Source organism: Varanus komodoensis, unplaced genomic scaffold, assembly GCF_004798865.1.
Source record: "Varanus komodoensis strain SLA01 unplaced genomic scaffold, ASM479886v1 scaffold4, whole genome shotgun sequence".
NCBI lineage: Eukaryota > Metazoa > Chordata > Lepidosauria > Squamata > Varanidae > Varanus > Varanus komodoensis.
Window position 1 is genome coordinate 15,905,527 of NW_025335941.1, and position 25,784 is coordinate 15,931,310.

At 41.1% G+C, this 25,784-nt stretch overlaps 1 protein-coding gene across 1 annotated transcript in view; it reads left to right on the top strand.

The window, feature by feature from the left end:
* Window positions 1–243: 243 nt before the first annotated feature.
* The window catches only part of TIAM1 (TIAM Rac1 associated GEF 1), an 89,117-nt gene continuing 63,576 nt past the window's right edge, over window positions 244–25,784 (top strand). Inside the window, exons 1-3 of the mRNA XM_044442696.1 lie at window positions 244–318; window positions 671–1,647; window positions 24,068–24,512. Of these exons, the coding sequence (XP_044298631.1) occupies window positions 682–1,647; window positions 24,068–24,512 (1,411 nt within the window). The 5' untranslated portion in view covers window positions 244–318; window positions 671–681. The remainder of the gene's footprint in view (window positions 319–670; window positions 1,648–24,067; window positions 24,513–25,784) is intronic.

Consider the following 25,784-nt stretch of genomic DNA (forward strand, 5'->3'; position numbering starts at 1 on the left):
GTCCTGCAAGGCTGTTGAATGTGTTGTTGATGCTTTTAAAAATATCAGCATCTTTCTTAATAACCAGCAAACTGTACACTGATACGTTGTTCTTACCTTTCTCACCTGTATGGTTGTTGCTGCTGCCTATTCCTCCTCCTCTTCCAGCTGGGAAAGAAAAGTCCCTTGCAGTCATGTACCTGAGATGAAAGCTGTGCAATTCCCTCTCATTCCTGGTACTTAACAAGAACCATTCTTTTCCCAGCTGTAGGAAGTGGCAGTAGTTCTGGCAGCAGTACAGCAAGAGGGAAGAATGACACATCAGGACTGGATATGCTGGTATGTCAGGGATAGATTTTAATATAAAAAGCAAGGCGACTGCAGTCGTGTGATCTTACTTTTTAAGATTTCCCATGTCTTTAATGTAATGGTTTTGCACCATTCAGGGGCAAGCAATCCTTTTTCATGCCAACACAAATGTATATTATCTTGATACTTTTTTGAAAAACTCCAGTTCATGTTTCATGGGTCAATTTATGAGTCTTAAGGTAACAACAATATGATATTGTGAAGACAAGTTGCCTTGCAAATATTGGTATATTGAACCATGGTTTTGTCAGGAACACTGACAGAGTATTCTACCTTTTTGTAAAATATTGAATTTGTAATGCTGTCATTTTTTGTCCTGCAGGCATTAAAACCATGGGAAATGCAGAGAGCCAAAATGTAGAACATCAGTTTTATGGAGAAAAACATGCCAGCTTGAGTCGAAAACATACATCACGCTCTCTTCGCCTTTCAAACAAAGCAGTTCGCCGAACCAGACATGCTTCCTCAGGAAAAATTATCCACAGGAACTCAGAAGTAAGCACACGATCTAGCAGCACTCCCAGCATTCCTCAGTCATTGGCAGAGAATGGTCTGGAGCCTTTTACCCAAGAAGCCAATTTGGAGGATTTTGGAAGTCCAATCTGGGTTGACAGGATGGATGTGGGCTTAAGGCCAGTTTCCTACCACACCGATTCTTCTGTCACTCCCAGTGTGGATAGCAGCACAGTCCTCATGGCAGCCTCTGTACAGAGTATGCCAAATTCAGAAGGCGGCAGACTTTATGAAGATGAGTCAACTTACCTGGCTGAAGGGGGTGGTAGGCAACATTCATACTCAACGAATGGGACCACTTTCTTGGAGCCTATGAGTTTCAAGAAAAAACGTTCAAAATCTGCAGATATTTGGCGGGAGGATAGCTTGGAATTTTCACTCTCTGATCTCAGTCAAGAGCATTTGACAAGCAATGAAGAGATCCTAGGCTCGGCTGAGGAAAAGGATGGTGAGGAGACTCGAGGAAGAGAGGCGAGCAACAGCCGCCAGCCATTGGTCACCTGCCAGCGTGCCAATTCCATGAGTGACTTGTATTCTCCCCAGATATCAAGCACTTCAATCAATGGTGGCCCACGCATCACCTCAGGGTACTGTCGAATTTTAGTGTCTCGGATCCCAGATATTGAAGACCACAAAATGTCATCAACCGCAATGGAGAACGTTCCTTCTTATAGTAATTACAACACACTCCCCTGCCGAAAATCTCACTGCCTCTCTGAAGGAATCACACATCCCAAAATGAGCCATAGCAACAGTATGCATGGCAGACGAGCAAAAACGACTCAGGTAAAGACCTATTTCTTATTTCAAACACTAAAGTTCACCAGTAAGCTACACATTTGCTATTCCTTATTGAGGTAAGACTCTGGTAAATCTAGGCTCTTGATTTATACGAAAAGAGCAGTGCTGTCTCAGTAGAGCCAAAGTATTTCTGGAAGCAAACATTTCTAGATCTTCATTTCCACATTATTTGTTGTTACATGCAACCTTTTCTGAAAATAAAAATGAGAGCGTGGATTGGTAGGTGAACCTGCCTGAAAAGCTCAAGGTCACAATATATAGACATAACCAGTGCTTTTTTTTGTTAAAAAAAAAAGGTGCCAGAACTCCCAAGCCAGCAGGGAGCAGTGTAGCAGTAGTGGCGTCCCAAGCAGCTATCTCTCACTATCAGATAGCAGACACAAAAGCAGCCTGCAGGCACTGTGTTAATGATGTTTGCTGCTGATCTGCTATGATTCAAAATCACTTCGTAAAATCCATTGGAAAAATGGTGCCGGATCGCTGTTCCAGTGCGTTCTATGACAAAAGAAGCCCTGGATATAACTAATGTGCTATATAAGAGTTCTGAGTGGTGCTATATTTTGCTTTGTTCAAAAGAAAGGAAAATTATGCAGTTTCTTATCCCCACTTACTTTCACCATTAGGATTGTATGGGGTTTTTTTTTTGAAAACTATAATTGAAAATGTGTGTTTTAATAATAGTATTGCACTTAACTTGCTCCCCAAAGGAAATTGTTTGACCTCATCTGATTAATTTGAAATGCCATAAATTCCATCTTATTTCACTTAGTCACTGTGATTTTTGGAGGTGAATTGCATACGTTTACCTGATTCAGTTGCTCTCTGTGTTGTGTTGTTCTGTGCTGTCCTGTTCTCTGCTATAGTCAGATGTAATTATAAAGGTGGCATGAACCAGAGCAAAAATGCAACTAATTCTACATGCATTTCATGCATAATTTCATCCTGCTGTTTTCTCTTGAAGTATATTTTCAGTTTCAGAATTCATCTTTTAAAAATAATTGCTAGAATAATGTTAGGCATAGCATTCCTCAGTTGTCTGTGTTTGCCCTCTGTGCACAACTGATGTGAAATGTAGCCAGCAAAACAAAACTGAACAGTCCAAGAAAGAGCCCGAACAAATAGGTCAAGGCTAGCGCCAGACGGCATGCTTCAGTGACTACTCTGATTTTATTATATTGTCCATGTCTGTACATATGTAGCAGACAATACAGACTATATTTTGTGACCCAGAAAAGGAGAAGATTGGATAGGCTAGGGTAGAGGGGCAATAAACCAGTGGCCTTGTGCCTTGATGCTGAGAAGCTTTTGGCAGTATACCATTCTTAAGTGCTATTAGATCTGACAGTGTGAGCCGGTCAGCTTTCAACGTTCCGCAAGTGTAGGTATTGACATCTATGAACATAATGCATCAGGAGGAGATGTTCCCTGGATGATGAGGAGAAACCTAAATACATAGGGAGAGGACTCACACAGAAAGAATGAATATGTGCATGCACATCAGTTGACACTATCTTACAGAAGACAACTGGAGGCAGGTTTCTGGTTTAGGTGCCTTTGCTCAGTCCATGAAGATGCTCTGCTTCTATATATAAAGTTACATTTTGAAACAGATGTTGCTGTTTTCCCAGAGAAGAAACTTTATTTAAATACACACCCACACATGCACATACAGCCGAAATTTATTTTGGGGGGCTCTTATATGGCATCCACATATTCTCTGTTTACTGTTCTGACAAGGTTGGTAAACATGGAATTTAAAGTTAGATACATAGCATCTTAGTTTGTCTTGAGCTACACTTAATACAATGTTTCCCCCACTGATATACTAAAATCTGAACTCAAGTCTGTACTTTCTTCATGTGTTCTCCATGAGGAAAATACATTTGGTAAACTTCCAGCCAATTTGACTACCTGATGTTCATTGTTAAGATGTCATCTATGGGAAATGACTCTCATTTCAATAGACATCAGACTTGTTCCATGCCACTTCTGAGGACAACTCCCCCGCCCCCCTTCGTTGTCTGACTGTGTGAGATGGGCAAAACCAGCCAGTCATTTTATATAAAAAGATTATTTATTTTTAGGTGTGCACTAGCCATATAGAGTGAGCCCATCTCCAGCCGGGACCAGTTGCCTCAATCATCATGTACAGCAAAGATATATAGTTAGCTTTTTGTAATGATTAGGGATAGAAAACGTCATAGCAGGAGACATTGCTCAATAAAAGTGGGACACATCCATCAGTGAAAGGAAAACACAGTCAATAGGAAACATTCAGTTACTTTTTGTTATCTTGGTTAACAATGGTCATCTTGACCCACATCACCCCTTAGGACATCTGGTGTTAAAAAATCTGCTTCCAGGCTTATCTTTATGAATTCTGATCTCTTGACAGAGGTTTATTTTAAATGTTTGACTCTTCCCAATAGAACACTAAGTAACTGACCTTTGTTGCTTGGTCACCAGAAAAAAGGTATATTCCTCGCCATAGTTTCAGGATGCCTTTATTGTTAGGCTTGTCTCAATTTTGGAATTTGGTTCTGAGGGTTGTATGCAGAACTTGCGATACTTGCACTCCAACACATTTGGAGGGCGCCAGTTTGGGGACGGGTTATGGCTAGGACTGGACTCACAGTAGCCAGAAGTTCCAAACCAAGTGGTAGATCTCTGCAGGGAAGTGCATGGAAGTTGGGGTCCTTTTCTAGAAATCTTTTCTTTGTCTCAAGAACAGCAGAGTTCAGGTCATTCCTCTGTCTGAGGTGTTAAAAGCTGCTCACGTCCCAAGGCCAGTACTCACAGCACTAGGAGGTTCCAACTCATTGGCAGAGTTGACCCAAAACTCAAGAGGTGCATAGGAGTGTCAGGACTGTATCTGGAGTTCTGTACCTTCCCTCATAACAGAAACAGCTGGAATGGCTCTGATCCTTTTCTTGTCATAGGAGGAGCTGGAATTTTTTCAGGTTCCTGACCCCGATGTAGAACTTGGAGGAATATGGTTCCTAAGAGATTTTCCAATTTTCTATCTTGCTCTGGAACTATTTAGAAAAGCTACAGCATAATGCCATCAGCTGAACAGTCTGGAGAGAGTGACTGTTCAGCTTATGCAGTGGGATTTGCTGTAATAAAAGGATCTCAGCACTTTTGGGTCTCTGTGTCACTTCTGAAATATGTGATTGTTGGACTAGGCACCATCACTGTTCTAGTTATCAGCATGCTCACTTCAAGTGTAGAGAAAAAATGTCTCATCTAGTATTGTTGGAAATTGAAGATCCACTTTCCACAGCCCAAAAGTGGATTCTTTTGGATCCACTTCTAAAGTGGATTCTGGAGTTCTTCACTTTACAAACATCTGTTGAAATAAAGCAAAGGAACTAGTCTACCATTATTTTAGCTGAGTTGATGACCTTGGTATATGAACCTGGCCAAAAGAAATGTTCCTAATTTTCCTTGAGAATATGTCAGAGCAAATAGAACTTTAGTTTTCCTTGCTTACAGGTCTTAGAACCCATTATCTAAATTAGAGCTTAAGTGTGGGAGTTGCTTTTCTTTAATTGTGAGTGCTTTTAAGGGCTTTGGAGATCATTAGTGCTAAGCAATTAATATTTAGAAGTTTTCTTGGGGGGCACCCACACAGCAGTTTCATTTTCATGCCAAGTGTTCGATATAGCTGAGCAAGACTGGAGAAAGGTGTATGTGGAGGAGAAGTGTTGTTTATCTTTTCTAGCTGAAAAAATAAAGCACTAAAGAAGATCAGCTGTTGCATCTAAATTGGTGCTGTCAGTTTCTTGAATTTTATCTGTTCACCAGTCCATGAATACCCTGTTGAGCAGTCAGCTGGGGCTTCTCCAGATCCATCCTCTCTGAAGCAAAACTCTAGCCAGTTTTACAAGTCACAGAATAGGAGGGCATGCTGTGAATGGCGATAATGGGATATAAAGATTAGCTGCATGATTTTTTGTCATGGGGAGGTCTTCTTTCTTTCTGTTCTCCTATTAGCTGTCTCTGAATGGGGGTGCAATCCCTCAAGGAGAGAGGAATATAAAGGTGCTTCATCCATAACACCTAACCTATGGTTAATCTATGGTTCATTGTCCTACCCAGGGTTTGCCTGACAGATTTCAAACAAATGATGGGTTGTTTCTTATTTCTTGGCTTGTTTGTTTTCCTGCTTTTCTCCCTGTATTCCAAATGCAGTAATGGCACTATAGTACTGGCATATAGAAAGCCTGGGTTAATTTTACCAATCTTGTCCCTCACTGTTTGTAGCCTGGCAAAATAACCCATCCATAGTTCCAAATTCACACACATTAACAACCCATCACTTAAACAACTTGGAGTTCACAAGCCAACAAGTTGGCAGTTCACTTTCTAGGTTCTTACTAACAAACCTTGGTTTCTTAGCACCACTGGGTTTGCATATCACAGAAGCAGAGAATGCAGTAACCTATGGATCAAATAAATGATGGGTTAATGTTATGTATGAACCAAGTTAATGCTTGCTTCACAAAATTGGTTTTATAGTCATGCCTGTCATGAAGTGCAGCTCTCCTCCAAGTAAGCAGGTTTCTTTTCACAAGGCTGTATTGTTACATATCTCAGAGTTCACCCAGAGTAAAGCGTTGAGCCCTCTCTAGTACCCCTCAATCCACATGTCTTTATATCCCTTCCACCTGTGCATCCCAGCAGGTGGGGCACTGTGAAACCTACCCCTCCTGCATGCCTCCCGTTTCTCAGTTAACTGAATTTCCCGCCTATGCTGACTTCTAGTAAGTGTCACCTCCTCAAGGAGGGACTTGTGTCAGACAGATATCTCCTCTATGTCAGACAGACTGCTCAGTCCCTGCAGTGAGACCTGCCCAGTCCCTGACTCCTCCTCTGGGGCTTTTGACAGCTGTCCATTTTACCTCCTGTTGTGCTGTCTCCATTCCCACAGACCAGTTGGCCATCACCCCCCTCCCCCACCCCCAGCCCAGACTAATATCTCTTCTCCCTGTGCCCCAGACATTCCCTGACCTTGATCTGATACTGGGGCTTGCTGAGATTCCACAACAATTTAATCTTCACTGCCTGAGCTTGAATTTCCATCAAAGCTATAGACGCTCATGCGTGTTCTGGCACCTTGCCCCAGTGCCTGTACACAGCAATTACCTCTTGTGGTAGAAGCCTGGGGACTGTAGTTCTAGGAGGAGGCTTGGTATCTCCAGAAAATTATCATTCTATCCAGTCACTATTCCTAGGATTTCTGGGGAGTGTATGGGGAAATCAACAAAGTTATGTGTGTTTCCTGAAAGTACAGTTTCGGTAACGTGCTTCTTCTCCTTAAAAAAAGGTAGGGGGATGTTTGTGGATCATTATTGTGGATGTTTTTTCTTCTAGAAGTATCATTCCGAAATCAATACATAATTCTCCATTGTCAATTCTGATGAGTCCTTCTTGAAGAAATAAATGATTGCTGTGGGAGCCATTACCTAGGTTGCCATTCTGATTGAAAAAATGAATAGGTATACTTCAAAATAAATTTTAAATTCATACCATTGGAAGGAGGAGCAAATTGTTGCACAGCACTGGGCAAACATGAAAGCTCTTCACAGTAATTGCATTCTGTTTAGATTTGTAGATGAGATACCCACAGCCTTGGTTTTTCATATTGGTTTCCAGCTGCAAAAAGGGGAGAGGAAAATTAGATATGTTTGTCAGAAGGCAACCTGTCAGGATTTGAGAAATCTGCCGGTAGGTTTGTATACTGAATTCTGCTTTCATTAAAAATAAAGGTGGACACACACAGCCTGAAATGGCCCTTGACATGCCTGTGACCCCTCTTGATTATAGAAATACTCTGTGCTAAAGGGGATTTTTGGAGCTTTGTGCTCCCCTAGTGACTTGCCTCCATAAGAAGTTTTGTAGCTTAATCCCTTGGGCTTACAACCATGATAATTTGTATTTAGTGGCATTAATTAGGGCTAAACACTGTGGCTATAATACTAGGGCACAAAGCTACATTTGGAGTTAGGCAGTATTCCAAACATGCATAATGAAAGCTAGCTCCATTGAAAACCAAGAAATCTATTTCCAGGTTAAAGTTTGTTGGATTGGGGTGAAAAATGCAATTCCAGACATACAGTTTATGCAATAAGAACTTTTGAATGTTTCCTTAGCAAACAGGTTTTGGACTGGGTTGTCAGTGGAGGTTAGTAGGCTTGGTGAATTTTCCAGTTTATATCCCAGAATTAGGGGTTCAATAGAAAAGTGATTGATGCTGGGTAAAATTCACAAAAAACACATTGACTAGGTTTACACCATGAAAAACCCCACACTGCATAAGTTGCTTGCAGAATGGTTTATGTAACCATCTTCTACCAGCTCCGTTGAAGTCAGTTGCTTGAGAATACTACCAGACTTGTTCTATAACCACATGGACCAATTTTTGATGGAAGCCAGGTCTGGCTTCATCAGTAAAGAACAATTGCCTCACATTTCTTAATTGGATCTTTCTGAAGTTTACTGAAATACAATGGAATATGTACTTTATAGTGACTTGGGTCTTAGTGACTTGTCTTGAGCTCCATGATCATAGGAAAACTTGTAGAGTTGTGTTAGCAAGTTGTTGCTATCTTTGTCTGCATTGCTCATCTATGAAACAAAGACTGTCTTCCTAGGTGTTCCGGTATGATTTTTCAACACGGTTAAAAAAAAATTAATGATAGTTTTTAAAAGTATTGCATAAACTGCCACTTCTGTTTTATTCTAATAAGACATTTAAAGAGCCTTTCCAGAAAATTTCCATGTAATGCTGTTCACACAGGTCTTAAAGATCTTTAATAAAACATATTACAATAGGATTTATTATTATTCTGTCTCATTGGATCCAACTGAATTTCCAAGGTGGCTACACTGAGAGTTAAAACATCATAATACAAAATAACAGAAATAGCAAATGACAATAATAATCACATTTTCTAACTAAAATAAAACTTAATCCCGTTTGACAATACCTCTCCCTTACAAAACAGTAACAGCATATTTCCACATAAAAAGCAAAAAATTGCACTTTCAGGTACAATCCTCTGTGGTTAGACAGAAAATGGAAGTCTTGTGGAAGATGAGGAGTTTTTCGGTTGAAACTTGCATTGGATTGTGTCCTTAAAACCATATGTAAATCATACTTTGGAAACAGTTTAAACACTAGACCACAGTCTAGTTATAAGGCACATTCTTTTTCATGCAGAAGATCTCTGGTTCAGTCCCTGGCATCTTTAGTTAGAAGATTCAGGTGAGGGGAAGTTGCTAACGTGAGTAATACTGATGTAGATGATGAGACGTGTTCCTCAGAAAATCTGTATTTTTCTTGAAGATCTGAGACACGCCTGATCTCTGATACAGGACAGATAGCAGAGATCATGTCTTAACACTTTGATACAAGGAAACTAAAGGCTACTGCTTTGAACAACTGCTTTGCTTCCAAGGTGAATGGAGCAATCAGAAGGATGCCTTCTTTATTCTGGTGAGTCTGAGGAACCAAAGAGAGGGAGAAGAATCCCTTGTCTCTTGTGGAAGAAGGCAGAAGTGAGACAGGGGAGCAGTGCAGGTGAAAACAATTTGTTGCTCTTGTCATACATGGATATTTTCATTAAATATCAAAGGAGCAACCATTTTCTAATCACTGTTTTAATGATTTTTCATCATTCTCTCCATTTCCACTATTTCAAAGTGAGTGCTACTATTTCTTTAGTGGAAATGGCACCATACTCACAAGAGAGGAGGCTTGGAGGAAGCCCAAAGTGTATAGACATACAAACAATCTTGAGGTGGAAGTCTCAGAGAGACCCCATAAGCAGGCTCATGAAGACTAGGCAGGCTCAGTGGTGGTGGGATGCTGATGCAGGGCAGGGGAATGGAAGGCTGGGTAGGGCGAAGAATGGAATGAAGAATGGCTGAAACCCTGGCATCCCATGCTATTGTGATTTGCTGCAAGTTCTCCGCCTGGAAAACAATGCTTGCCCCCCACCCCACACACCGCCTCATTCATCTTCTGTCCATTGAAAATATTTCTGAACAATCCGGGACAAATAGCTTGACTGGGCTGTGATCAACATGTTTCTGAAGGGCATGAAGAATGTTCTGTTTTTGTTGACTTGTTTTTGTAGCCATTTTTAGCCTGCTCTGTTTAGCTAGAGCCTGGAGCAGTTTACAATAATAATAAAAAAACGCAAAACATTACCAAACTGATACAACAGACTGTTATAGACAACTCTTAAAGTGAAAATAGCAAACTCCAAATTCTGTCCAGTTTTTTTCTTTTAGGCTTTTTTCCTTTCTTTTGCTTTTCTATCTTCTATGAATGTTTTGTCTTTTGAGGTTCCGTAAAAGCTGCAATGGCCATAACTCCATATGAGACAAGCAGGCAGAACCAAGCTGTAGCAGCAGTATATTAAGAAAAAACAACTCATGCACCATGAATTAATTTTGAATGCAATGAAGGTTGCTCCTTAATTCAAGCTGCAAAGAACAGTGCATTCACTATATATGCCTATTGTGGAGCACATACTATTAAGAATGTAAAGAGTTAGGGTTATTGTGCATGATTATAGGACGGCACTGGGAAAACTCTTAATGTTTCTCATTGTTCATTCTATTTAAAGCAAGAAATAAGCAAAGCCATGTGATGCTGGCTGAGAATGATGAGAGCTACAGTTCACCACATCTAGAGGGCTGGGTTAGTGTATGTTCCCTGTCATTAATTAACATGTTGTGGCTTTCTCATAACAACTAGAACACTAGCAGTTAATTCAAGGTAGGCAAAAATAAAGGACTTCTTCATATAATGTATTTCATGTACTTAATTTGCTTTTACATCTCTGTACTGCCCAGCACTGTATAGTGGTTTATAAGGATTTGTAATGAACTTACAGAATTCTTTTCCACAGGATGTGCTGACAATCATGCTTTAAAAAGACATTTTCAGGAGTGGACAGATCTGTCAGTGGCAGTTTTGAGCCATGATTCCTCCTGCATTCAGACACCATTGTGTCACCGAATGCCCATTTCTGAGGGACAACCATGAGAGCAGTGCTGTTGCATTCATGTGGGACTCTCAGAAGTAGAGTGTTGGATTAGCATGAGGACGGGGCTTCAGGCAGGGGGGTCAGGACTGGAGAGCAAGTGGATCAGAGAATAAACTTGAAGGCAGGACCCCAGGGCTACCCAGGGTTCAGGACTGAAGAGCAAGGCATGAAGTACAAGACATATCAGAGCTCAGGTGGACCTTGTTGCCTGAGCTACCTTCTGAAGAGGCCTCTAGCATGTACTTCTTTGGGCACAGGGGGAGCCAATGGCAAGACTGAACAGAGTTAGGAAGTTTCTTAAGGGAGAAGTTGCAGTGACCAAGATCACCGCATGCGGCAGTGGCCAACATTTTCTGATCACAGGATGGCCAGAAAAGCTGTTTTTGCATTCCTGCTTGAAACACAGTTTCTTCTATGACTCTACATGCATAATCCAAATGTTTTGGAAAAGACTTGTAAGAAAACTTTAACATGTGTGATGAAAGAAATAATGGGTGTACCATTTCCTATGGGTCAGGAAGTTAGATGAACACAGAGCCATGACGATAGTATCGTACCACCAAATTTACCAGACATGGATGTAGCATAACAGTGACCTCATCAGTATGTTAATGAAGTAGCAACAACACCTATTTCAGCAAGTGTGGAGCAATCTCTGTACATTGCTGGTATCAATGGAACAAGTAAGATCTTGTATTATTTGTCCTACTATGGCAGTTCAAGAGCTCTTGCATAAGCGCAGCAATTTATGGGTAATGGGTGGAGGGTGTAGTAGTCTGAGGAAAGCCAGTAACCATGAACACATAGTGAAAAACAGTCATAAGCAGCAGAAATGTAGCTGACCAGATCGGGGGGTGGTTAGCATGGAGGAGAAAAAGTTCTAACTCTGTCCATTGCTTCATTTATGTCTAATGTTAGATCAACTTGTATTCTCCCCCTTCCAAAAGAAGATGACACTGAATATGTATGCAGTCAGCCAAGTGTTGCTCTGTATTTATTACAAGATGGTGTTGAATGGATTGCTGGTGTGTTTTGTGTGCAGTGGGTGGGAAATGATAGAAGGAATCAGGGCCTTGTGCTCAGCCTCTCTCTTCAAGTGAAACAAATTTGTGGAAGCAATGCTCCTTTTTTTAGTTTCTTGGGTCCATAGGAAAAGCTGGAAGTGGTGGAGAAGCAGAAAAGAGGAGTAGGCAGCAAAAGTGGAAGGGAATGAATTTTTCAATAAAATGTAAAGTTGCATTTGAATCCCAGGTGATTTCAAAGCCTTAAAAAGAAATATTTCAGAATACTGACTTTACTTATCAAACTTGGTGGTGAGCAGTTTGTCCTGTCCCTGATGTCCTGCATGCTCACTAAACCACCTCAGCATCCATGCATATTTTATGAATAGGCTTTGCATGTGCAGCTGTGTGGCTGAAGTTCCAGGTGATATGGAAGCCTTCGCATGTGCAGCTATTTATCTTCACAAAGCTGAGGATGTGTGCCTTAGTTTGAATAAAGTAACAACTGTTCAGGACACCTTTTTGTAAGAATCTTGAAGCACATTTCTTTTAAAAACAAAATAGAATTCTAAAAGGAATCTAGGGGATTTGGAACTGCTTATAAATGATGTTTGCAATGGGCACCATTTTTGCCTATTTTGAGGGCAACCCAATTCTGATTATGAAAGGTGTTTCCTCCAGCTGCTCCTTGGAATTCTCTGGCATGCTCCAGAAAACCGGAGGATGGGTTGAATTGCCTTCCGTTCTTCCTCCCATACTTTGAACAAGAAAGGGAGAAGCAGGCCTCTTTCACTCCTTTCTCAGAACCCCACATGAAGTGTAAATTGGCTTTTGTTTCCTGCATACTGGAAGATCCAATGGCATATCAGAATTAGCTTTATTATATACCAGGGAGAAAACTCTGTTAAGTGGTTGGTGGACTGCTGAATCACAGTTGTATGCGGTTCAGGAAATGGGCAGTGCCCTACTTCCTCTCTGGAAGAAGCAACTGGGGAAGGAGGGAGCATAACTAAGCCCTATCAAGGGGTTTGGTTTTTCACAGGGCATCAGGCAGACAATGGGAGAACAGTCCGAAGAAAATGGATGCTCTCTAGCTGTTGATGATGTAGGTGCTTTGTTCTGGCTGGGTTACTCCTATCAGGTCAGTTTGGTAATAGTATTGTTATTGGGGAAACACTGTAAAGCAGACAATTTGACTGGTTCAGCAGATCTGCTGTCCACCCAATGCAGATGCTTTGCTGTCAGAGATGATTGAGGTCTGTGGTGAACTTGGGAAAGGCAATCTTTTTTTCCTTGCTGTTTGGAGAACACCCCTGGTTGATTAGATGTGTGAACCTTCTAAGGCCTCCTTTCATCTTATTAATTTGCTTTTTTACTTCACCTAGTTGCTTACTTATATCTGTTAGTGAAATTTGTTAACAGAGCAGTGACTTTCTTTGGGAGGATTTTATATGGGCCGTTCATATTTAAATATGGAATATTTTTCTTTCTGAATTCATACAGTATCAATTAGATCTGTCCGTAGCTTCAAAAATCCACCATTTTATATGTTGGACCATTTCATATGTAAGAAGTGTTTGTCCTAAATCTTATAGGCCAAATCTAGCCCTACGTGGGGCCGAATCCAGTTCTCCAGGATTTTGTAGATGGCCATACCTACTTCCCCTGACACAATCCACTTCTCCCCAGCTACCACATGTTTGATGCTTTCCTAGGCTTTGTGTCATGTCCCCCAATTCTAAAATGTTGAAATCCTTCTAAGGCTTAGTTACTAGTGGTAAGAGGTTTTGGAATTCTTCATATTTTGGCCCTGCATCTTTGGCCTCTGCCCACAAGTGTGTGTGAGACCAGCAAGTCTCTCCAGAATAGATTTTGGCTTCTAAATGAAAAAAAGTTCAGCATCACTTAGTATGCATCTTAAGGATTTATTCACAGATAACATGAACGTATTAGTATGCTTCAGTGCTGGAATTATTCCCAGATTGGCAGGGAAAGTGGCTATATAACAAGGGTAAACATGCTTGAATTTGAGTTGGAGGGCATCTTTCTTCATTGTATTGGTAATCTGGGGATTATCAGGCTTGGCAAAGAAGCAAGTAGGGTAGGCTGCAGTCTTATGACTGATGGGAGGAGACCCCATTTCTTGCTGTTGGTGGCAGAACCATGATGGAAACAAGGGGTGCTCACAATATGCTTTCCTCCCTCATGATTAAGGGCTTCTTACATTATCTCCTCAGCGGGGGAGGAACCTCTATAACGTAGAAAAAGTGTGCTTGTGGAATGTAGGTCTGGCTTGTACTGAAGCAGTCACTTGATTGCTTGTACTGAACTCTGTACGGATTTGCTCAACCCAAAAAGCTTTCCCTGGACTTGTAACAGCAATAATTCAAAGGGAAATGGATTGCCTTTGCTTGCACTTCACTTAATATCAGGCATGGCAGACCTTCGGCTTGTGGGATATAATTTGTTTGGTGAACCCTGAGGTCCACCAAATGTCGCCAGATGCAAAATAGCAGCTCAGACACACACGCACACGCACACAAAAATGGAGGGAGGGAGGGAGAAAAAAGGAACAGGGTGCTGCCTCTCAGTCCATGTTCAGCCCTACATTTCTGGTGACCAGTACCAGAACTAAGCCCTAAGTGCTTTCTCACAAAAATTTACCCCTATTTTCCCCTCGAGGGTTCACTTTTTCACCACATAATAGAGGGATTAAACGTTGCATTTTAGTTTTTGCAATTGTTAAAAAACTGAGAGGCACCATCCTTATCATCCTAGTGCTGATGACCCAGAGATCTGTCAATCCCCAGTTTACCTTCTACCCTCCTCTATTTTAAATTGCCTGGAATCTTTCAGTTCTCTCTCTCTCTCTCTGTGTGTGTGTGTGTGTGTGTGTGTGTGTGTGTGTGTGTGTGCATGAGCCAGCAGTGTATGAGTGTGTGCTTCTTTCTTTGTTTCTCCTAGAGAAACAGCTTGAGACAAAGCTGGAGATTACCCTTAGGCGAACTGAAGCAACAGAGGTTATTATGCAATGACCATACGGGTCCTGCAGGGTTTCACAGAGGTGCAGGCGGACACGGTGTATTTTTGTAGGGGTTGGACTTGCACTTTCTTTCCAGAATAGTTGTAAAATACCTGGTAACACTGCCCACATTTTGAATCGGTTCGCGCAATGAGACCCTTAAAACTGAACAGCTCTTCCCTCGCTGAAGCATGCTTGGTGCTTGTTTCCAGCACTGCGTGTGCACGTGTGTGTATGTGCACACTCGACTTCTGCAGGCCGATCCTATTAAAACAAGTGTGGCAAAGATGTTTTGGTGTAATAGTTTGGTTTCTCAGGAGTATGACACATTCTCTCCAGAATGAAACTCGATGTTCTCTAGCAGTACAAAGCACATTCGAAATCCTTTTCCTTGATGGTCTGCTGTGTAATGGCTAAGAGTGTGTGTTTATGTGCAGACAAGTTCAAGTCTTACCTCATCCACATACCTCCTAGATGGCCTTATTATGCTTGCATTCTCTCTGTTCTCTCCACTGCCCCACCCCTCACACCTGTGCTACAGGCTGTGGTGGAGGAGAGAATAAGACCAATTAACTTTATAGCATTCTTCTGAGAATTTCTGAAACAATGCATATTTGGTCCTTGGAATAAATGAGAAATCTTTTTTTAAGTGCCATCTGCTTAAAGGGCTGACTCATGTGCCACTTCAGCTTTTAGTATCTGCCTTCCAGACTGTCAGCTCTTCATTGTGTGCAAGACGTTGACTTCTGTAAATTTTACAGAGCTGTAAAAGAAATGCAGAGCACATAAACAGTTGGCCCCTCACTTACTGATCAGTTTTTAATGTTGGGAGTCAGAAAATCATCTAAATTTGAAAAAGGATTTGCCCCAGTTCTGAAGTCTTTACATTTATTTATTTTATTGGATTTACATTCTGCTATTTTCTTATACTGAACTCAAAGTGGCTTACATCCTCCTCCTCCTGCTCTCAGTCTTATCCCCACAACAACAACCCTGAGAGGGAGGTTGGGCTGCGAGTCTGTGACTGGCCCAAAGTCATCCAGTTGGCTCCATTGCAGTGGGGACTAGAACCCAGATTGCCTGAGTCCCAGTCCCATGCTCTTAACCACTATACCACACCAGCTTTAATAAGTTTATATCCCACCTTTTTTCTGTCATGGAAGTGGCATTCCCAGTTTGAATCACATCCAGACACTGATCAGTCCACACCTCTTTAGCTTAGCAAGTCAGCAGCATCATATATCCTCAGATAATGCCCCAAAATCTATATTGATAACAAACTCATTTGCCTGGGTTACCTCCCCATGGTTCATTAGCCACGATGGGTTGCCATGATGGCCACCCTTAGACTGTCTCCCACAGGCTGGCTTATTTTAGCAGTGAGACACCCTGACAATCCATGGCTTGTTCGAGGGTTTGTTTGATCCATAATGAGTTGTGGTATCCTACAAACTTGGAAGAGCAATTTCATCATGGATTGTGAGGGTGGGCTACTACACTTGGTAATCTTGACCTTGCCACTGCCAGTGACAGCTCATCCACCAGGTTCGTGCAGAATTTTGCAGGGACCCTTCACTGGTTTACCACCCCCTTTTTTCCGGCTGACGGGGAGTCCAAGGAGGAGTAGGCACTATAAAAGGAAATTGGCAAGGCAAGACTGCATATTGACTATTGTGTGCCCAATTGCCAATTGAAAAGCGCCAAAAATGTGGAAAGCAGAAGCAGAAGGTTTACCAAAAGATGGGGGAAGAAAGTGCATCCTACTTGCAGTCCAATCTTCTCAATTTTACTGCAAGATTATTGAGCTGACACTTTTCAGTGTCCACAATCTTTTCAACACATTCCTGAATCTCTAGCTAGTTGATAAATGGGAATATTGCCTTCCCTATTTTCATGGCCCCTTTTCAGGGTACTTAGTCCCGCAGTTACTGTGATCCCTGACAGTACTTACTGTAGCTCCCTTACTCCAGTGTGCACCAGTAAGCTTCCTGCTCCACTCCACCTTTCTGGTACTTTTCAGTTGAAAACTTGGGAATTGGTTCCTGGCAATTGTGTAAAAATAAGCCTATATGCCATTTCACTCTGTCAGTTTCCATAGATTTTATTTTATTTTTCAATTTATATCCTGCCTTTTTCCTCAAAGGGCTCAAGGCAGCTTACATCATTCTCCTCCTCCATCTTATCCCCACAACAACAACCCTGTGAGGTAGGTTGGGCTGAGAGTCTGTGACTGGCCCAACGTCACCCAGTTGGCTCCATGGCTGAGCGGGGACGAGCACCCAGATTGTCTGAGTCCCAGTCCCACACTCTTAACCACTACACCACACTGGCTCCCACCTGTTCCACTTTGTTCTTCCTTTTGATAGCGGAAATTTACAGAAAAATTGACCAGATAAGACTACACACATTAGATAGTTGTAAGAATGCAGTTGCAAAAGACAGACCATAATAATAATAATTTTAAAATTATTTCAAATAATTTCAGAATAATTTCAAATACTGTTTAAAATAATTTTAAACATTTTAAAAGTATGATCTCTGAGTGCTGTTTTGGCAACATAAAATTCGGTTGAATAGTACATTAGCAGGCTTGGATGAATTCCAGGATTTGCAAATGTATAATGTTTAACAGGAACAATATCTCAAGGTGGGAATCATCCAAACATCCCAATAAAGACTAAACATTCTCTGTAAACACAAAACACTATTTATTGGAAGGAGTACTGGAGAGGGAGAATGGAATGGAGCATCTTTGAAAAAGATTTTGCTGGCTTGGCATGGTTGAACACCTTCGGGAGATCTAGATCAGACACTTCCATGGCCCACACACCTGCCACTGGTGGCAAAAAGAAATCCACGATTTGCCACTGAGTCTTGCAGGCATACCATTACAGCGTGTTACTGTGGCTGAATTTAGAACCTAATTTGGTTATTGCAGTTTTCCATAGTGGTTTTCCACCAATTTTTGGCAGCAAATGGGGGGTTTGCTGCTGTTACGAAAGCAGGAGGGCTTGGGAGCTGCATCCAATAATGGTAGGCAGTAGCTCAGTATGTTGCCATCTCCTAACTGAAGCAATCAGTACTGCAACATTTTGTTGCAAGGCCCCACTTGTAATAAAACTAAATGCTACAGAATGCAGATTCTGTGAAACTTTATTTTGTGGGTGCATCTTTAGAGGCATCTCAATGTAGCCCTGAAGCCCTGTAGCTCTGATTCATGCATCACTTTGTATTTATCATTGACTGGATTCACATGATGGGTGGCTTGTTTTCCCTGTATCTCATGTGTGTTTCATTGCTGCCTTATTTCCGTGATGAGTCACACTGTCAGAGGCTGGCAAAATAGACAGCAGGGGTACATTCCAAACCACCCAGCAGTCCATGGTTTGTCCCAGGTGCTGGAGTAGCTGAGAAACCATCCCTGCTTCCTACCATCTCCAAGTTCAGATGGCAGGGCAATAGCCATGTGGCCTGGGTAATTATGGAAATGAGGTTGTGTGCAACTGGCATGCATGGGATGGGGGGCACAGTAGTTTTTTTCCTTCCGTATTCTATTAGGTCCACACTTGTCTTCTGTCCGTGTGAGTTAGCAGTTCCCCACTGAGGTGATGAAGCTCACTGGGGTGACTCTGAGCCAGTCAGGGGGCAACTTCTCAGGACACTGCACAGAACACCGTGTGCCATGACTTGCTTGCTCTGGGGCCTTCTGTGTGCCTGAGGAATGATTGGGCATGTTGTAGCCCTGGAGCATCTTCCTTGCCTTGGAGCTCCTGCAGGTGGCACTGTGGGGACACTCAGTTGACAGCGGTGCTGGGGTGGCAGAATGAGGGAGTGACCATTGCATCAGCCTGCTTGCGAGTTCTCTTGAAATGTGGACTGTTGTTTTGAAAGGGCTGGCCATGGCATTGAGTGGCAGGAGGAGGTGGCCTAACGTGGCAGGTGGGGATGACCCTGGCCGAGAGGGGCTGCGCACAGAGAAGACTGAGCAGACTGTAGTTCATTCCCTCCACCTTGTCTGCTAAGGCAGCAACTCAGTAGCTGCCGTACCTGGTCAGATGCTTCTCCTTTGGAGGAAACCCAGCGGAATGCACCTTGTATCCTTCCTTGCTCAGATCAGCCACCCCTGAGCAGGAGTGTCCTGAGCTTTCTCTAGAGCCTTCTTGACTGGTGGGTGCAGCAGCCCGGGGAGCCTTTGACAGCTGTGCTAAGGGCTGCTTCAGCACACAGCACATCTGTCAGAGGTAGCCACCGAGAGCTGCTTGGCCAGAGCAGCAGACGTTCTCCCACTCCTGCCAAGCAGTTCAAGCTACTGCTAGGCTTCTTGAATCTTCTGGGGTCAGATGATACAGTAAATCCAGCAGTGGCTATGAGACATCTTCAAGCCATGGGTGTTGGGGTGGCTCATAAGTGGGGTTTACACATTATGATAAACCATGATGGATTTGAAACTACTGTGCTTTAGCTTGTTGTGAAAACCCAGTTGGTGACATTCAACCTAACCTACCTAATAGGATTGTTGTAAGGATACAATGGAGAGGTTATTTTTATGTGACGTTGAATGCTTTAGAGGAAAGGTGGAACAGGAATGCAACAAATCAAACCAAGCAGTCACTCAGTGGAAGGGATGATCACAAGGTTAGTGTGGGCTATTATCTCATGGGCATTTGACTTGTACTGCATTAAACATACTTACAAAAGAGCGACAAAATCATGTGCAATCTATACATGGAGCTTCTATAATGCAACAAGTGAAACAGCTGTACATCTACTTAGAATTTCAACCTAAGTGTTGGTTTACTCATGGGAACTATGAGTAATTCAATCTACCTCACAACCTTCCTATATTTTCTGTTGTGTGATTGCATAATGTGTATATCCTGCTTGCTTTTTAATGTCTGACTCACTGAGAAACACATTATTTTGGCAAGGGGTATTGTTTTTCTGTGACTTTCAGATGATCCCTTATTAATTGAAAGTGGGAATTCTGTTAATTACAACATGTTAAAGTGCCTGTAGGAAATGTCATTTGAGTGTTAGTTTTTACAAAAAGCATAAAAGCCTAATTTGTTACAATATGACACAAGATGAAGACAGCTTACTTTCCTGTAATTCCTAGAGTTGTTGATAAAAACACTTTTTAAAATGGAGAAGCAACAAACAAATGGATGGAAAAAAATGGCTTTAATGTGATGCTTAAATGAAAGCAGGTGGCCTAGCTGAAATCTACAAATGTGGGAACAGGGGAAAACACAGCTGAATCAGTGTCCAATTTAGCAGTATCGTTGTGTGTCAGTCGTTCAACTGGCAAAGGTAGGAGGAAGAGCTGGGCCCCTTGTGTCTCAGGGCCTTGCTGCAAGTCTTTGTATATTAGCATCTGCCTTGTTCTGTAAACACATTTTTGCAATCTGTAAGGAATTTTGCTAGTCCCAGTTTTCCAGCAAAACTGATTTATTATTAACCCTAAAAATGGCATGTGTTAATTTTAAACATGAACATTAGTTTATGAATAATGTTTACTCTGCTTGTATAGGGGTGGTGTCATGGATTTTGTTTATCTTCAGTGTTGAAGACCTTCAAGCCTCTGGCCCCTGAATTATTCAAACTCCCTAGTTTGTGAGTTTCTTCATGAACTGTTTTATTCTACTAATGCAAAAAAGTTCAATAGATCCATGATATATTAAAGATTGTAACTGGTGATGTTCCCTGATTAATTATCTTCTGGTTTTTAACATGACATTATTTTTTCCTGTACCTTAAAATGAAATATGGTGTTAAAAATAAGGTTTTCTGCTTAAAGCAGAACAAAACCATTGTTGTAGCTAATAATGAGTAGGGCATATGCCATTTATCTATTATGTTGACCAGCATAACAGCATTCTTGGTGGTATCTGTTCAAGCTCTGATATAGCCCCATCCCAGACAATAATATAGGATTTTTTTCTTTAGGTTGGGGGCAGGGGAAGCTACAAGTGGTGTGTCCGTTCACAATTCCCATAACCAGAGATTATTACTATGTTGCAGTTCCATCTCAGCCTTTTCCTCTTGGAAGGAATCAAAGAAAGAACCAATGGAATGAACCATTGTGATAGTTCAAAACAATTCTGTTTCTGTAACATTTTAAAAATAGAATTCCTAATGTCTCTAGTTAATATTCTTTTTTGACAGCTCTTATTTTACAGTACATGCATTGTAGATTTTTAATAGATTATGCATTGATAAAATATGTGTTAGGAAAATCAAAAGAAATGGAGCAAATAAAAATGTCGATAACTGAGTAACATTTACCAAGAAATAGTTCTGAAAATATTAAGCAGTGCTAGAAATTAATTACTTATAAGGGTGACCCACTTTTTCTAAAAATCAAGCACAAGAAGCATTTAATCCTCAGAGAGACTCTTATTTTTATCCGTTTTGACAGCTTGGTCTAGATTAACCACAGGGGTTGTGTCAGTCTAAAACTGACATTTGCACAGTGCTGAAATCAGGATTTTACTGTATTTTGGTGGCCAATCACCCCGAGAGCAAGCTATCCAATAACTGAATTGGAATCCCATTATCCCCTCCCCTGCTGAATAACGAAATTGCTTGGCTTACTATTATGTATGTTGAACACTTGCAGTATTCTCACTAAGATCTCCTATTTGAAAGGGCTACAATGGAACTGGGAAATTAATTTAAGCTGATAGTGCTGGTGAGTTCCACTGCTCAGTAAATGGAGCAGGATAGAATAAAGCCCTAATTCTTCAAGTTGCTGTCCCATTGTAGGTTGAGGGCCAGCAGTGAAGAAATTAAGACAATGTGGGGCTTTGCATTTGCAGACCTTGTCTCTTAATAGTGTGTCAGGAGGTCATCTGGGATCAGACTGGGAAGAACGGGCTGCTCTTATTGTAGTGAATGTTCAGTGCCCGACTGACATTTGCTGCTGTCACCCCATTGTTGCTTATTGTGCCTGTGGCGGAATACGGTTGCCATTGCTGCTTTTGGCTCCCATCGTTGTGGTAAAGATAACATTTTACTCATATCATACCTGCAGATGTGGGCTCGGGTCTTTGTGTATCTGCCAGAGTTCAGAACCATTTGGTGGTGCCTGTTAGAGCATTTAACTTCATGCGCAAGTGCACTGAACATGCGCATCCACAGTGAGCCACCACTCACGATTTTTCTGCATGCCAGAAGTTCCCAGCTCCAAGCGGTGTGTTTGTTCCTCACTGCTTCAAAGGAAGCTCTGTCTTGGGAGCAGTTCTTGAGTCGGCCTGTTCACAGCAACCAATCAGATTTGCAGGAAATTTTCCTTGCTTTGCACTCTGGAAAGCCTGTATCTTTTCCTTCCTAACCCAAAGACATTCTCTATTGCTGCAATGCTTTAGGGGTCTTTTAAGAATACATAATTCAACATTCTGAAACCATCCTATAGCATTAGGAGAAGGAAATTCAGCACCTTTAAACATGCATCTGCTTTTTGAGAAGAATAAAATGACACTCTTAACAGATATCAAGTGTGAACTGTCCCATGTAAGAATTTATAGATAAATATATAGATATATATATAGATATTTTGTATTTTCCCTCAGAGGCAGTCATTGTTCTGTTGGAGGGTATCTTCCTCCCTAGCCACATATAAGTTATTTATTTTTTCATTTTCATAAGCTAAGAAGTCTATGATGTAGTTATTGAACATTAATAGGAGGGAGAAAGCATTTTGAAATGGTAAGCAAAGTGTTTTATTTTATCTGCTTGTTGTTTCAATCATTTATATTAAATAGAAACAAAGCAGCTTCAAAATCCCATGCAGCAGATACGTGGAATTCCTTAAAAAATATCAAGGGATCCTTACCCCAAGAATATGCTTGTATGGTATAAACAATGGAGCAGCTGGGGGACAGTGTAGAAATGAAATAAAGAATAAGGCTAGCCATGTGGAATCAGACCAAAGCTGTTTAGTCCTGCACTCTGTTGGCATATTGGCCAACCAGTTGTCTAAGCAGCACACCAGCACCATTAAACTGCCCTCCTGCTTGTGATCACCAGAATGGAGCCACCAAGACTGGTAGCCTTCTCCATGAAATTGTCCACAGCCCTTTAGAGGCACACCTCTAAATTGGTGTGCATCACTACTACTTGTAGAAATGAATTCCATATTTTAACTATGTGTTATGAAGAAGTACTTCCATTTATCCTGAATTTTCTACCGATCAGCTTCATGAATGATCTCTTTGGGTTCTAATATTATAAGAAAGGGATAGCCACTGTCCACATTTTCCACATTATAGATAATTTTATATGTTTCTATGAAAACAAGCAACTTAGCTTTCAGTTATAGGGCTGGATGTCAAAAAAGATAAGCAGAATTCTACCTATCCAAGAAATTTCCTCCTATCTTCTCTTATCCAGTGGAGGATGCTCAGGAGAGTCTGCAGACCACCCAGAATGGTGGAGGATATTGGGGCTTGTTACAGTGGGAAGAGAGGACTGGGTACAGAGTCTTCTGTTTATGTAAGAGCAGGGTTGGACGCAAGCCAGAATAAGAACTTTTGAGTCCTAATGACTGTATTATAAAGATGAGGCACATGCTTAAATTGCTTGCTCATGTTAAAATAAATGGGATTTAAGGTGCTTAAGTTTGACTGAATTGTGCCAGTTAATTTGTTAATCATGTTTTAATTTAAAATCCAATTCAGTGTTTAAAAATGATCTTGACAAATAGCACCTACAAATAATAAATCACAGCAGCCACTATAACAAGAAAATTGAACTGAATCCAGTATCAGCAAGGACCAGAACAACTTAAAGAAGTATTAATGTATGTTCAGTTTTCATTTATGATTATATTATCATTTCAGATGAATAACTTTCAAAAGCTTCATGAATAGATTAAAATTTAAACACATTTGTAAATCACCCACTGAAATTCTGAAGCTTTAAAATACCTATCTTTTGCTGGATTGTTTCCAAGAAATATTAAATTATTTCATAAAATGTGAAGATCTTTAAGAAAATGAAGTCTGCGCTGCTCAACAGAGCCTAAGATACATTAAAAAGCCATTAGTAGGTCAGATAAATATATTTCACATATATATTTCATCAGCACAATTAGCTGATGAACATTGTGCTAATTGATTTTAGAATGAAATTTCTGTATCAACCATTCCCAACCCGGCACCTTCCAAAACTGTTGAACTGCATTTCCCACCATCCATATTGCTCATGCTGGCTTGGGAATTTGGGTATTGTGGTTGTAGCTGAATGCAAAGCTTCAATTTGACAATTAGATTGATTTGGAATACTTTTCCATCATGTTCTTCCCCCGTTTATTTAACTAGGATGTTAATACAGGTGACGGGAGTGAATTTGCCGACAGTGGGATTGAAGGTGCAACAACTGACACAGACCTCCTTTCTAGACGGTCAAATGCCACCAACTCCAGCTACTCTCCAACCACCAGCCGGGCCTTTGCAGGCAGTGACAGCGGAAGTTCTTCTACTGGAGATGGTGCCCGCCAGGGAGTATATGAGAACTTTCGGAGGGAGTTGGAGATGAGCAGCACCAATGATAATTTGGATGAAGCTGGCTCTTCGCTGAGTGATGAACAGAGCAGTGGGACTCTGAGTTCCCCAGGACAATCTGATATCCTTCTGACAGCAGGACAGGGGACTGTACGGAAAGCTGGAGCTCTTGCAGTGAAAAATTTTCTTGTCCACAAAAAGAACAAAAAGGTGGAGCTAGCTGCACGGAGGAAGTGGAAGCAATACTGGGTTTCATTAAAAGGTACAGTGAGTATATTTTCAATATTTAGTAAGACATAAAACAGTCACACAAATCAAAACTATCAAGTAGCAGTGAAGAATATAATTTCTACATCTAAGGATCATGAATGTATTTAAGTAGGCAAAGTATTGAGTGGTTTGTTTCATACAATACAATTAAAGCAATTCTCTAAAGCTTTGTTGTATAGCTTGGGTTTTCTGTCACATAATTCGCATTTTTGAAGACAACATGTTCAGTATGTTGCAGGAGCTGGATTATTGAGTTTACATGTAGGAAGTCCAGGTTCCAGTCCCAATTTAGGCATGACATTTGGAAGTGCTTTTAGGTGAAGTACTTGGCCTCAGACGCCCATGTATCACTGGATTCTTGTGGCATTAAAGCTATATCCTGGGATTCTGTGAAGGGAGAGCAGGATAGACTTTTTAAAAAAGTAAGACCCAAAATACATGCATACATACCAACACTGTCTTGAGAAAAGTAATTGTGCTTGCGTGTGCATAGGCTGGCACAGAACAGATAGTAAAAGTAAATGGAAACTGATGCAGTTTGATCCTGACGCTACTAAGCATGTCTTTATTTCTAGTTGTTGCTCATTTTTCTGGTTTGCACATAGTGGCAACTCAAAGAATGAGTTGATTATGGACTAACATTGAAGCAAAGATGGTTGTTAAATCATGGCTTGTCGTTTTGTGCAAAGTTTGTGCTGTAGTTTAACTATGAGATGTTAACTACAAATGACCTAGGAAGAGAACCCATAGATTGTTGTTCAATGAACTCTGGCTTGTTTGTGGTTAACAACCCATAATTAAACCATAGTACAAGAATGGCAACTCATGATTCAATGGCAAAGTGTGCTTACCCTATAGCTGAGTTGTCATTAGCTTGTGAATTAGGTCTTTTTTTTTCTTACCATAAGCATGGCTTTGAAATCAAACTGTTTTCATCATCAATGAACATGAATGCTAGAAGCAGATATATGATGACAGTCATTTAAATTCAAAGTTTTTAGCTATGTGTTCAATCCTAAGGAAATATTTGGATTTTGTTGTAGGCAGACATAGGATGGCAGGGAACTTCCATGGCTCTAGCAAGGACAGTAATATTGTTTGACAAATAAGTGGTTCTGAGACTCATGAGACCTGATGTCCCAGTTTTTAACATATTTACATAGAAATAATAAATCCCACTGGTTGCAATAACCCACACTGCTTCTTTCCAAGTAAATTTGACTGGAGTTTTAATCTTAGATTCTATTTCTGTTCCTGCTTCTGA